The 13,364-nt window shown below is 43.0% G+C and overlaps 1 protein-coding gene across 1 annotated transcript; it reads right to left on the reverse strand.

The window, feature by feature from the left end:
* Positions 1-4,874: 4,874 nt before the first annotated feature.
* On the reverse strand, positions 4,875-12,179 carry si:dkey-106l3.7. Its single transcript, XM_046368180.1, has 6 exons — positions 11,375-12,179; positions 8,983-9,147; positions 6,993-7,176; positions 6,818-6,885; positions 6,105-6,202; positions 4,875-5,252 (listed from the first exon to the last, which is right to left on the reverse strand). The coding sequence occupies exons 1-6, from the start codon at positions 12,035-12,037 to the stop codon at positions 5,168-5,170; spliced, it is 1,263 nt and encodes a 420-aa protein (XP_046224136.1). The 5' UTR covers positions 12,038-12,179; the 3' UTR covers positions 4,875-5,167.
* Positions 12,180-13,364: the final 1,185 nt, after the last annotated feature.

Below are 13,364 nucleotides of genomic sequence, written 5' to 3' on the forward strand. Positions count from 1 at the left end.
TACAACCCGCCTTCTCTCTTCTCACATACACACAACCCGCCTTCTCTCTTCTCACATACATACAACACCACACAGATGTATCTCTATATTTAATAGCACAGATGGATGCGGTCTGGGTCAAATGGATCGTGAAGGACACTGTCTTGCAGACAAAAACAGGGAAATAGCAAATAACTGTATTTTATGTATGAAGTATGAATCCTACTCCCCGTCTCTTGTTCGGATGTGTTTGTCATTGACATCTCTTTACATGGGAATGCTAGGGGAGGCCTATCCCCTCAACCTTGGTCAATAAAGAATAAACAAACGATTTTAAAAAACCCACTGCTGTTTGGTCTGAACTGGCTGTAGATGTTCAGTCATGTAGAGACTATTATATAAGGTTGTTAGGTTGATGATTTAGGATTTAGGATGTTTATACCTTTATCTGAAGTCACACCTCTGTCTTGTGGTGAAAGAGGAAAAAGCCCTATAGCTCAGTTCATCATTACACTAACTCCTCCACGCGTCATTACCGCTGCAGTTTACTGTCAATAATAAGCGGTACATTGGTAATCGTCTGTGATTCTGTGTAGGTGTAATTGTTATGATGAACTGCCTATACATTTCAACACAGGGTTATTTGGAGTGCTGATGACTCGTCAGTTACTATAAATAAATCGTCCCTTTTCTCATGGAAGATTTTATTTTCCTGGAACTAATCAAGTGCATAACAACTGGGGTCATCATGATCAGGTGCATAACAACTGGGGTCATCATGATCAGGTGCATAACAACTGGGGTAGTCATGATCATGTGCATAACAACTGGGGTCATCATGATCAGGTGCATAACAACTGGGGTAGTCATGATCAGGTGCATAGCAACTGGGGTCGTCATGATCAGGTGCATAGCAACTGGGGTCGTCATGATCAGGTGCATAACAACTGGGGTAGTCATGATCATGTGCATAACAACTGGGGTCGTCATGATCAGGTGCATAACAACTGGGGTAGTCATGATCAGGTGCATAGCAACTGGGGTCGTCATGATCAGGTGCATAACAACTGGGGTAGTCATGATCATGTGCATAACAACTGGGGTCGTCATGATCAGGTGCATAACAACTGGGGTAGTCATGATCAGGTGCATAACAACTGGGGTCATCATGATCAGGTGCATAACAACTGGGGTAGTCATGATCATGTGCATAACAACTGGGGTCATCATGATCAGGTGCATAACAACTGGGGTAGTCATGATCAGGTGCATAGCAACTGGGGTCGTCATGATCAGGTGCATAGCAACTGGGGTCGTCATGATCAGGTGCATAACAACTGGGGTAGTCATGATCATGTGCATAACAACTGGGGTCGTCATGATCAGGTGCATAACAACTGGGGTAGTCATGATCAGGTGCATAGCAACTGGGGTCGTCATGATCAGGTGCATAACAACTGGGGTAGTCATGATCATGTGCATAACAACTGGGGTCGTCATGATCAGGTGCATAACAACTGGGGTAGTCATGATCAGGTGCATAGCAACTGGGGTCGTCATGATCAGGTGCATAGCAACTGGGGTCGTCATGATCAGGTGCATAGCAACTGGGGTCGTCAGGATCAGGTGCATAACAACTAGGGTAGTCATGATCAGATGCATAACAACTGGGGTCGTCATGATCAGGTTCATAACAACTGGGGTAGTCATGATCAGGTGCATAACAATTGGGGTCGTCATGATCAGGTGCATAGCAACTGGGGTCGTCATGATCAGGTGCATAGCAACTGGGGTCGTCATGATCAGGTGCATAACAACTGGGGTAGTCATGATCAGGTGCATAGCAACTGGGGTCGTCATGATCAGGTGCATAACAACTGGGGTAGTCATGATCATGTGCATAACAACTGGGGTCGTCATGATCAGGTGCATAACAACTGGGGTAGTCATGATCAGGTGCATAGCAACTGGGGTCGTCATGATCAGGTGCATAGCAACTGGGGTCGTCATGATCAGGTGCATAGCAACTGGGGTCGTCAGGATCAGGTGCATAACAACTAGGGTAGTCATGATCAGATGCATAACAACTGGGGTCGTCATGATCAGGTTCATAACAACTGGGGTAGTCATGATCAGGTGCATAACAATTGGGGTCGTCATGATCAGGTGCATAGCAACTGGGGTCGTCATGATCAGGTGCATAGCAACTGGGGTCGTCATGATCAGGTGCATAGCAACTGGGGTCATCAGGATCAGGTGCATAACAACTAGGGTAGTCATGATCAGGTGCATAACAACTGGGGTCATCATGATCAGGTGCATAGCAACTGGGGTCGAGAGTTAGCCATCCCTGAGACCAGGTGAGGTAACTCATATGTCTAAAGTTTAGTAATGATGTTAGACACAGTGGGACTTTTTGTAAAAACATGAAAACATAGCAATGTATCAACATGAAAACCTATGTGTCATCAAAGAGGGTCAACCAACTTTCTGGTAGAGAATGCAGTGGTGAGTACTATTATTGTCGCCCGTAATAAAGCGCAGTGTGCTGTGATAAACTGCATCTAATGGCTTTAATGAGATGGCAGCTGTGTTCATATTCTGTAGATGATGTCATCATAGTCTGGGACCAGTAAGGAATGTCGACTGAACAATCTGCTTTCTACTATTTACCGAGAGGCATGACCCATTTCTTAGTTTTACCTGCATTCAGTACTAACTCAGGTCAATAATGTTTTTCTGTAAAACAAGAGGGCAGACTGTAGTTCAGATAGAGCCTGGTCAACTGTGGCGGCAATCGCATCTACAACAGTATCAATGGCATACAAGTGCAGGTTGTCAATTTTGGTAATATAAACAGTGAAAAGTACAGGACCCAGAATCGAACCCTGCCGGACACCTTTCGTTATGTTCAGAAAACCTGATTTAAACATTGAGTTTTATCTGTCAAGTATTTTTTAAACCAGTTACATGCAGCCTGGTCTAGGCCAATTGAGGAAAACATCTAAATTAGCAGTGAGTGATCAACAGTATCGAAGGCCTTTGTCAGGTCAATGAAGGGGGCAACACAACGTGGCCTTTCATCCATACAGTTAACCAAATAATTTATAACTAAATAACTAATGGGGCGGCAGGTAGCCTAGCAGTTAAGAATTCCCGGAAAATCTCGCGATGTGCCGTTGAGCAAGGCACTTAACCCTAATTCCTCCTGTATGTCGCTCTGGATAAAAGCATCGGCTAAATGACTAAAATGTAAACGTAAATAACTAGGGATCCAGCAGAGATAGTGCTATGACCTGGTCTAAAACCCTACTGATGTACAATTAGAATACATTTCAAAGATAAAAAAGATCTTAGCTGAGAATTAATCAAGGATTCGAAAAATTTAACTAGGCAAGAAAGTTTATAAATAGAGCGATAATTATTTAGTTCACAAGGGTCACCACCTTTGTGAAGGGGGAGTACATGGGCCGCCTTCCAAACGTTGGGGATGGTACCAGATATAATCATCAGCATCAGGTTAAAATATGGGTTATTGATTCAGCAATCAGGGGGGCAGAGAGCTGCAGGAAAAATGGATCAAGAATATCAGTCACAGTGTATTTTTTATTTACATCAATCATAAGCAAGGCATCTAGCACATCACAAGTAGTAAATTGTTTAAATGAAAACAAAGATTAACTACAAGTTGGCGGGTTAAATGTTGAGTCAGCGAGAGGCTGGCAGAGTAAAGAGCAGTCTATTGACTGACCAGGGTCAATTAAACCACCATTTCTCTCAAGTAAAAAGCCTGCCGAATGACGATTAAAAGCATCACTTATCCCATTCTTCTCAGTTATAATGCCAGAGTCAGACAGGACTTGATTAGGCAGGGAAGAAGATTCATTTGTATGCTTCAGTGCATTTGCTGTTTTTCAAAATTCTGAGATAGAGCATAAAAAATAGCTTGATTTATACTGAACAAAAATATAAATGCAACATGCAACAATTTAAAAGATTTTACTGAGTTACAGTTCATAGAAGGAATTGAAATAAATTCAATAGGCCTGAACCTATGGATTTCACAACTGGGCAGGGGCACAGCCATAGGTGGGCCTAGGAGGGCATAGGCCCACCCACTTGGAAGCCAGGTCCCCACGAAAGGTCTTTATTACAGACAGAAATACTCCTCAGCACCCCCCCCCCTACCCCTCCTCAGACGATCCTGCAGGTGAAAAAGACAGGTGTGGAGGTCCTGGGCTGGCGTGGTTACACGTGGTCTGCGGTTGTGAGGCCAGTTGGATGTACTGCCAAATTCTCTATAACAATGTTAGAGGTGGCTTATATGATAGAGAAATGAACATTTACAACATTTTTGAGAAATAAGCTTTTTGTGCTATGGAAGATTTGGAGGATCTTTTATTTCAGCTCATGAAAAATGGGAACAAGACTTTACATGTTGCATTTATATTTTTGCTCAGTATAGCTTTCGTAATCGAGATAGTACATCTGCTTATCAGTTGTCCGAAAGATTGTCAAATTGACAGTTGTCTGAAAGATTGCCACCTTTCAGTTTTCCTTGCTTTGGCCCAGGTCTGATTTGACATCTTAATAAGCTCAGATAGCTCATAAGAAAACCAACGGTTATATTTATCTTTGCCTCTGAATTGTTCAAAAGGGGTGTGTATATGGAGTGAAAAAATATGGAGGAGACATTTTCTAGAGCCATCTCAGGATCCTGAATACAAGAGAGAGTGGCTAAATCAGATTATAAACTGGGTGGTTCGAGCGCTGAATGCTGATTGGCTGAAAGCCGTGGCATATCAGACCGTATACCACGGGTATGACAAAACATTTATTTTTACTGCTCTAATTACGTTGGTAACCAGTTTATAATAGAAATAAGGCACCTTCGGGGTTTGTAATATATGGCTAATATACCATGGCTAAGGCCTGTATCCAGGCACTCAACGTAGCGTCATACATAAGAACAGCCCTTAGCCATGGTATATTGACCATATACCACACCCCCTCGGGCCTTACTGCTTAAACAGATGTCATGTAAAAACCCTTGAGAGGAGAAAACGTTTTAAAATGTCCTATTCATCCACAGCTTTATGTAAAAAGTGCTACAGTATATGTCCTCATTCTCCAAGTCTTAGAGGAGGAATGTTACCAATGACTGTAATGTTGGAACATTCTGCTCTTCTCATTCTGGCACAGCTTTCCTGCTCCTGAACAGCTGTCCCAACCAACGCCCGCTAGCTTTCTTCACGGATGAATTCATCTGTTGGCTTTATGTGAAAGACAAATCATGCACCAGAACCATTAAAGATTACACTGAAATTAATATTTATCTCTTACAACATGATTCCTTCGATGTACAGCAAGCACTGGTGTACCACACCCCACTCTGCAGCCCCCATCGTGGGGGGCCCAACAAACACTGGTCGGGGGCCTTTCCCCCTCAGATAGCATATGAACACGTCATAAGCCATAGCAAAATGTTTAGTTTTAAAACTGAAACATTTTCTCTCTGCCTCATGGCAAAATGTGTAGAATAGCAAGAAATTAGCTTTACAACTACACAATTTTGAGATGAGATTAGCTATAAAGCTGCACATATTTCTCTCTGCCCCATGGCAAAATGTGTAGAAGTCCTAAAACATATATATATATATTTTTTTTTGGGGGGGGGGGGGGGGGGGGGCAGAAAGACCTCGTGAAACTGAGGTAGGCCACTAACATAAGCCTATGTGTGATTGTAAACAAAGAGGCCATTTTGGACGGGTCAGAGTGAATTATCATGAACAGATGCCTAGGCTAAATATGTGCTCTCCACAGCTCCTCAGCACACTCTGCATTATCTATGCAACAGTGCATCATTCCCATTTGGCTGCCATGTTAGAGCAGCCATGGACATTTTATAAGAGCATCATGCACAGTATGACAACACACACACACACACACACACACACACACACACACACACACACACACACACACACACACACACACACACACACACACACACACACACACACACACACACACACACACACACACACACACACACACACACACACACACACACACACACACACACACACACACACACTGTCCTCTAGGTGTCAATGTTGTCTCACCTGGTTTTCTCTGTGGTCTCCCTCCTCAGAGAGCCAATCTTCAGCTTCCAGGTCTTTGACCTACTTCCCTGTTCTTTCTTTCCCGATTCTTCTTTCTCCTGGGGAGAAACATACAGTAGATATTTGTCAACGGAGACATTGATGCAGACTCATTCAAAAAACATTTACACATAGACACAAGCATACTTTCACACAGACATACTCTACCATATGTTTGCATGCATCTAGCAACACACACAAATACAGAAATACAGCTTAAATATCAAAATCAAATCAAACTTTATTTGCCACATGTGCCGAACACAACAAGTCTAGACTTTACCGTGAAATGCTTATTTACAATCCCTTATCCAACAGTGCAGTTCAAGAAGAAGAAAATATTTACCAAGTAGGTTAAAATAAAAAGTAATAATAAAAAGTAACACAATAAGAATAACGAGGCTGTATACAGGGGGCACCGGTACCGAGTCAATGTGCAAAGTGACTACGCATAGGTAACAGACAAACAGCGAGTAGCAGCAGTGTACAATTGTCTATTTGAGTGTGTATACAATATGAGTAAGTGTGCGTCTGTGCGTGCGTGCATGCTTGTGTTTGTGTGTTCATGCATGCTTGTTCCTGTGTGTGTTTGTGCATACATGCATGCTTGTGTGTGTATGTGCATGTGGGGGTGTGTATGTGTGCGTGTGTGAGTTGAGTTCACATCATCTCACCTGCTTTTCATGCTCAAGCAGATCGTCTATAGTCCGGGACCTCCTTCCAGACACTTCCATCCCCTTCTCTAGAACACACACAATTCAAAACCTTCAGTTTCAACCTAAATACACCAATGATGACACAGTATTTGACAGTTTACACTGTGGGAATTAACATTGGATGGTAACTCACTTAGATGTCCCATCATGAGTACTGTGTCCGATGTTGACCTATGTCGAAAATGCTGATGCACATTACTATTGCTATGAGATGATTGGCAGGGTAAGTCCTCATAATCTTTGACTTCAAGTCTTTCATTGGCAGAGGGGCCGCCTTCCTCAGAAGCCTTGAAGTCACACTGGTTGCGTTCTGAATTCTATACGGATAGAAACAAATGCCAAATGTTGGTTAATTACAGTTGATGTCGGAAGTTTACATACACCTTAGCCAAATAGATTTAAACGTAGTTTTTCACAATTTCTGACATTTAATCGTAGGAAAAAAAAATCCCTGTTTTAGGTCAGTTAGGATCACCACTTTATTTTAAGAATGTTAAATGTCAGAATAATAGTAGAGAGAATGATTAATTTCAGCGTTTCTTTCTTTCATCACATTCCCAGTGGGTCAGAAGTTTACATACACTCAATTAGTATTTGGTAGCATTGCATTTAAATTGTTGAACTTGGGTCAAACGTTTCGGGTTGCCCTCCACAAGCTTCCCACAATAAGTTGGGTGAATTTTGGCCCATTCCTCCTGACAGAGCTGGTGGAACTGAATCAGGTTCGTAGGCCTCTTTGCTCTCACATGCTTTTTCAGTTCTGCCCACACATTTTCTAAAGGATTGAGGTCAGGGCTTTGTGATGGTCACTCCAATACCTTGACTTTGTTGTCCTTAAGCCATTTTGCCACAACTTTGGAAGTATGCTTGGGGTCATTGTCCATTTGGAAGACCCATTTGCGACCAAGCTTTAACTTCCTGACTGATGTCTTGAGATGTTGCTTCAATATATACACATAATTTCCCCTCATGATGCCATCTATTTTGTGAAGTGCACCAGTCCCTCCTGCAGCAAAGCACCCCCACAACATGATGCTGCCACCCCCGTGCTTCACGGTTGGAATGGTGTTCTTCCGCTTGCAATCCTCCCCCTTTTTCCTCCAAACATAACGATGGTCATTATGGCCAAACAGTTCTATTTTTGTTTCATCAGACCAGAGGACATTTTTCCAAAAAGTATGATATTTGTCCCCATGTGCAGTTGCAAACCGTAGTCTGGCTTTTTTTTATGGCGGTTTTGGAGCAGTGGCTTCTTCCTTGCTGAGCTGCCTTTCAGGTTATGTCGATATAGGACTTGTTTCACTGTGGATATAGATACATTTGTACCTGTTTCCTCCAGCATCTTCACAAGGTCCTTTGCTGTTGTTCTGGGATTGATTTGCACTTTTCGCATCAAAGTACGTTCATCTCTAGGAGACAGAACGCGTCTCCATCTTGAGCGATATGACGGCTGCGTGATCCCATGGTGTTTATACTTGCGTACTATTGTTTGTACAGATGAAAGTGGTATCAGTTTTTTGTAAATTGCTCCCAAGGATGAACCAGACTTGTGGAGGTCTACAATTTATTTTCTGAGGTCTTGAATGATTTCTGTTGATTTTCCCATGATGTCAAGAAAAGAGGCATTGAGTTTGAAGGTAGGCCTTGAAATACATCCACAGGTACACCTCCAATTGACTCAAATTATGTCAATTAGCCTATCAGAAGCTTCTAAAGCCATGATGACATTTTCTGGAATTTTCCAAGCTGTTTAAATGCAGTCAACTTCGTGTATGTAAACTTCTGACTCACTGGAATTGTGACAGTGAATTATAAGTGAATAATCTGTCGGAAAACAATTGTTGGAAAAATGACTTGTGTCATGCACAAAGTAGATGTCCTAACCGACTTGCCAAAACTATAGTTTGTTAATTAACAAGAAATTTGTGGAGTGGTTGAAAAATGAGTTTTAATGACTCCAATCTAAGTGTATGTAAACTTCCGACTTCAACTGTACCTGTTACACTGACTGTGTCAATGGTCACAGCACATCTTGTCAAATATTGACTTGTTTATACCTTAATCCACATAATTCTTTATTTACACATGATCCTGAGATGCCAAATGTCAACATATCTTTTTACCTGGCTCCCCTGCTGCTCCCGGAGAGCATCCATCTCCACCTGTAACCCTAGGTTACGTAGCTGTAGCCTGGCGATCTCCTCCAGCATCCGGCATACCTGCTCCAGGTAGCCCAGCCCAGGGGTGAGCCCCTCATACTCCTCCTCACACACATCCTTCTCCCTGATCTGTAAAGACGACACATGCAGGAAGGTAACAGTGCACATGGAAAAGTATACAGTAAATTAAATGTATTACTTCACAAAACATTTATTGCTCTGAATAGATTAGCAATCTAAAGCTATGACTTCTGGGGCAGCAGACCTAACTAATCAGCAATGCACATTTGTTGCAGACACGTGGTAGTTGAGTAGTGGCCTGAGGGCACACACTTAATGTGTTGTGAAATCTGTTGTGAATGTATGGTAATGTTTTTAAAATTGTATAACTGCCTTAACTCTGCTGGACCCCAGGAAGAGTAGCTAATGGGGATCCTTATTCAATACAAATACATAAAGTGCACCGTCATTAGGAGCAGGAAATAGATTTCTTCCCCAAAGAGAGCTAAGCTAATGAGGTGGCCTTTAACTGACCTTTGCCCTCCTCGTAAACACTCAGCACCGTGTCTCTGAGTCCTGGCGAGAGCAAAGACCTCCACATACACCGACTAATATCCCCAATTAATAAGACTTAATGATCCTCTATTACTGAGGCAAACATGAAACACAAGCATCTCTTTGCTTCATTACACCAAACATTGTCAACACTCTACATGACCACTGGATAATAACTACACAAAGAGGAATCCTTGGTGCAGAAAACGGATCATTTGTATAACGATTAAATACTATCTCCGTCAAAATGAGTAAATCAAGAATTTTTCCCCAATGGGACTGCCCTCGCTTCGCCATCTGACGCAGAAGCGCGGCATGTCCGTCACAGTCTTATCAACAACACAGCAGACTGCTCAACACATCACCCACACACTCCATCTTCCCAGGCAGCGCCACACCAGCTTGGCTCCATTCCGCTCATTCCTGTTGCTCACCTGGACAGACTGGTTCACTGTCTGATACTCTACAACAGACTGTAGGCCCGGATGGATACTGTCATTTACTGGCATAGTAACAAACACCACCTCGTGACCCATGCAACCCGAAATTGTTCAAACTGTTCCCACCCTTCTTGTTGGCGGAGATAAAATGCTGCCATTTTAAAGATCATTCCCTGCAATTCTACACATTTGGCCATGAGGCTTGATCGAAAATGTTGCAGTTTTAAACATAATTTCCAGCAATTATACACATTTCCTCCATGTCTTGTGTGTGCTATGGTACCTGAGTGACTCAACAAAATCAATGTGGGCCCCCTGAAGCCCCTGGGCACATAATCTTGACATGATAACTACAATATTTAGATAGCTATATGGGTAAGTCAGGCTAACCAGCTAACATAGCCAGCAATTGATCAACTGGACATCTGATTTGACAGGTTTAAAACAGCTCTCCAAGGTCTGTCTGTGAATGACATAACAAGAGGAAAACTGCCCATGCACTACAACATTTTGAAAATACATTCTACTATTACAACTCTCAGCAGCAAAAAGTTAAAAGTCTGAGTTCCTAAAAAAAAAGCTAACAGATTTGATAGATGACAACCCACAGACACGACACTGATTCAGTCGATGCAATTAGTGTTTGTTTTCCTGTGTGTCTAACTGTGTGTGTGTGTGTGTGTGTGTGTGTGTGTGTGTGTGTGTGTGTGTGTGTGTGTGTGTGTGTGTGTGTGTGTGTGTGTGTGTGTGTGTGTGTGTGTTGCAACTGTTAACTCTGGGAATGGTAAAACGCTCATTTCCTCCCTGACATTCCTTCAGTTCATTGTAAAAAAAAAGGACATGAAAGGATTTATGTTCGGTATACCGCTTGAACATGACAATGGACTTCTGTCCGGCATATTGTGTAATATGTTTCTGAATAATAACATCTGTCATAACAACAACAACAGTGATAACAATCCGATTCTAATGTACGTTCAATACATTTGGGAATAAACTTTCAAATGACTACTGAAAATGTCCTATACAACCAAGAAGAGGAAAAAGTGGCCAAACATTCAGATGGTGGAGATTTTGGAAAAAGAACTCAACACTATGGATCACTGTCTAGTCCCAAACTCTAGATTACATTGATATTTTAGTAATTTAGCAGATGCTATTATCCAGAGCAATTTACAGGAGCAATTAGGGTTATGTGCCTTGCTCAAGGGCACATGGACAGATTTTTCACCTAGTTGACTCGGGGATTCGAACCAGCAACCTTTTGGCACAACACTCTGAACCACTACTACTTTCAAGGTAAGAAAACAGTCAGAGAATCATGAGATTGAAGTAAACAACTCCTTTGAATATAAACCTACCTCTGTGTCTGTCTGAGCAGGCAGTGTCTTGTGATGTGGGTAGAGCCCTCCTCTGTGCTGCAGCAGAGCCGTTGAGGCCTGTTCTTCCACTACTGACTGGCTGACTGTCCTCCTCAGACCAACACTCCCTGACCTGTGACTTGCCCTCTGTATATGGGTCACTGTGTGAGGTGATGGTAGTGAAGCCGTGTGACACCGCTGTCGGGGCACAGCGTCTCTGTCTCCAGAGTCTGCCCTCCTCAGTGCCTGCTCCAATTTTAGGTGCATGACCGCAGCCAGCTCCCTGTGCCGCTGAGCCCTGGGGCAGAGGGACAGGGAGGAAGAGGAGCAGGAAGATGGCAGAGAGAGGACAGGAGAGCATGGAGAAGAGGTAGAGGGGAATCCATCCTCGTCACTGACTGCAGGATCAATATCTGTATTACTCGTGGACACAGAGGGAGGAGAGGAGGGGAGAGAAGCCTCAGAACAGATCTCCACCCCAGAATCCTCTGTATCAGACCGCATCAGTGTCCCCACGTTAGATTTAGACATGAAAGTGGCCCCTGAAAGCATGAGGGAATCTCCAGATTCACCTCCTTCCCACTGGCCCTCCATAGCTACTCTCTCCTGGGGGCCCTCAATCACCCAGGTCTCCAGAGAATTGGTAAAGCGCATGAAATCCATTTCAAAAACCCAAATTCTGTCTCCTCTTCCTCATTCTTCTTCTGCTAAATGGTAGCAGCACGAGGAGGAAAATGAAAAGTCTCTGGTTTAGAGAAGCCCACATAGTCATTAACTGAGGTGAGTTTGGGATGTAGAATTTGAAACATCCCTGATGCTCCGCCTGCATTCTTATGACACACCTCCTCATCAATCATCCTGTCACGGCGCTGATGCTGCATGCATATGGAGGCCTGTGTGGAGCGGCTGTTCTCTGGCATATCTCTGTGGTTTGTATTGGGAGTATGACTTACGCTCACTTGAGCCCCCAACTCCCCCATAAACACCATACAACTCAGGTATGACAGGGGCAAGCCATGACAAGGCCAAAGTGATAGCAACACCATGTGTCAGTCCCACAGACTGACTGTGGTGCCTCTCAACCAGTTAGCTGCTGATGAAAGATAAATCTTTCTGGACAACAATACCTTACATAACAGAGAGGTTTGTCATGTATGTGAGTGGGTAGGTGTGATGTGATGTGAGACAAGACATAGATTGATAAGACAATCTAGGTAAAGCAATCTGTAATAACTCGCGTCAGGGAAGCCTAGTGGTTAAAGAGTGGGACTAGTAACCGGAAGGTTGCAAGTTCAAAACCCCCGAGCTGACAAGGTATAAATCTGTCGTTCTGCCCCTGAACAGGCAGTTAAACCACTGTTCCTAGGCCGTCATTGAAAATAAGAATTTGTTCTTAACGGACTTGCCTGGTTAAATAAAGGTCAAAACAAAACAAAAAACACCTCCAACACAATGTGATATCTGAGATTCAGAGCTTGGAATGTGTAGAAGGAGCCTTCCTGTCTGGTTACTCTGATAAGGATCTTACATTCCAGTTCCCTCGTGAACAGTGACGGTATGTCTCATCAGGTCACAGACACAAAGAAGATCAAGATGTCCACACGATTTTGTCGGTTGTCACTTCGTCATGAAGTTTGTATGTGGCCTAAAACCCCAAAGGCTGTGACCTATCTGGGCCACTTACTTACACAAGCATAGCCTATACATAGGCTGCCACTCGCTTATATTCTATTTGGATTTACACATAACTCATTTGTTTTGAGTGTACAGGCCGAATCGGCACCTGTGAACACTGATGTGAAATGCAATTGTCACTCAGGAATATGATATTAGAATATATGTAAGTAGTATTATGTGTTTTTTTTACACATGCCGTATGATGATAATAATAATAATAAATATAGCTGCGAGCAGCAATTAACAGGGTTCACGCGATGATAGAAAGGACACAAGATCAGCTGGATAACAAAGGAAGCACTTTATCATGCAG

Source organism: Oncorhynchus gorbuscha, linkage group LG11 (assembly GCF_021184085.1).
Source record: "Oncorhynchus gorbuscha isolate QuinsamMale2020 ecotype Even-year linkage group LG11, OgorEven_v1.0, whole genome shotgun sequence".
NCBI lineage: Eukaryota > Metazoa > Chordata > Actinopteri > Salmoniformes > Salmonidae > Oncorhynchus > Oncorhynchus gorbuscha.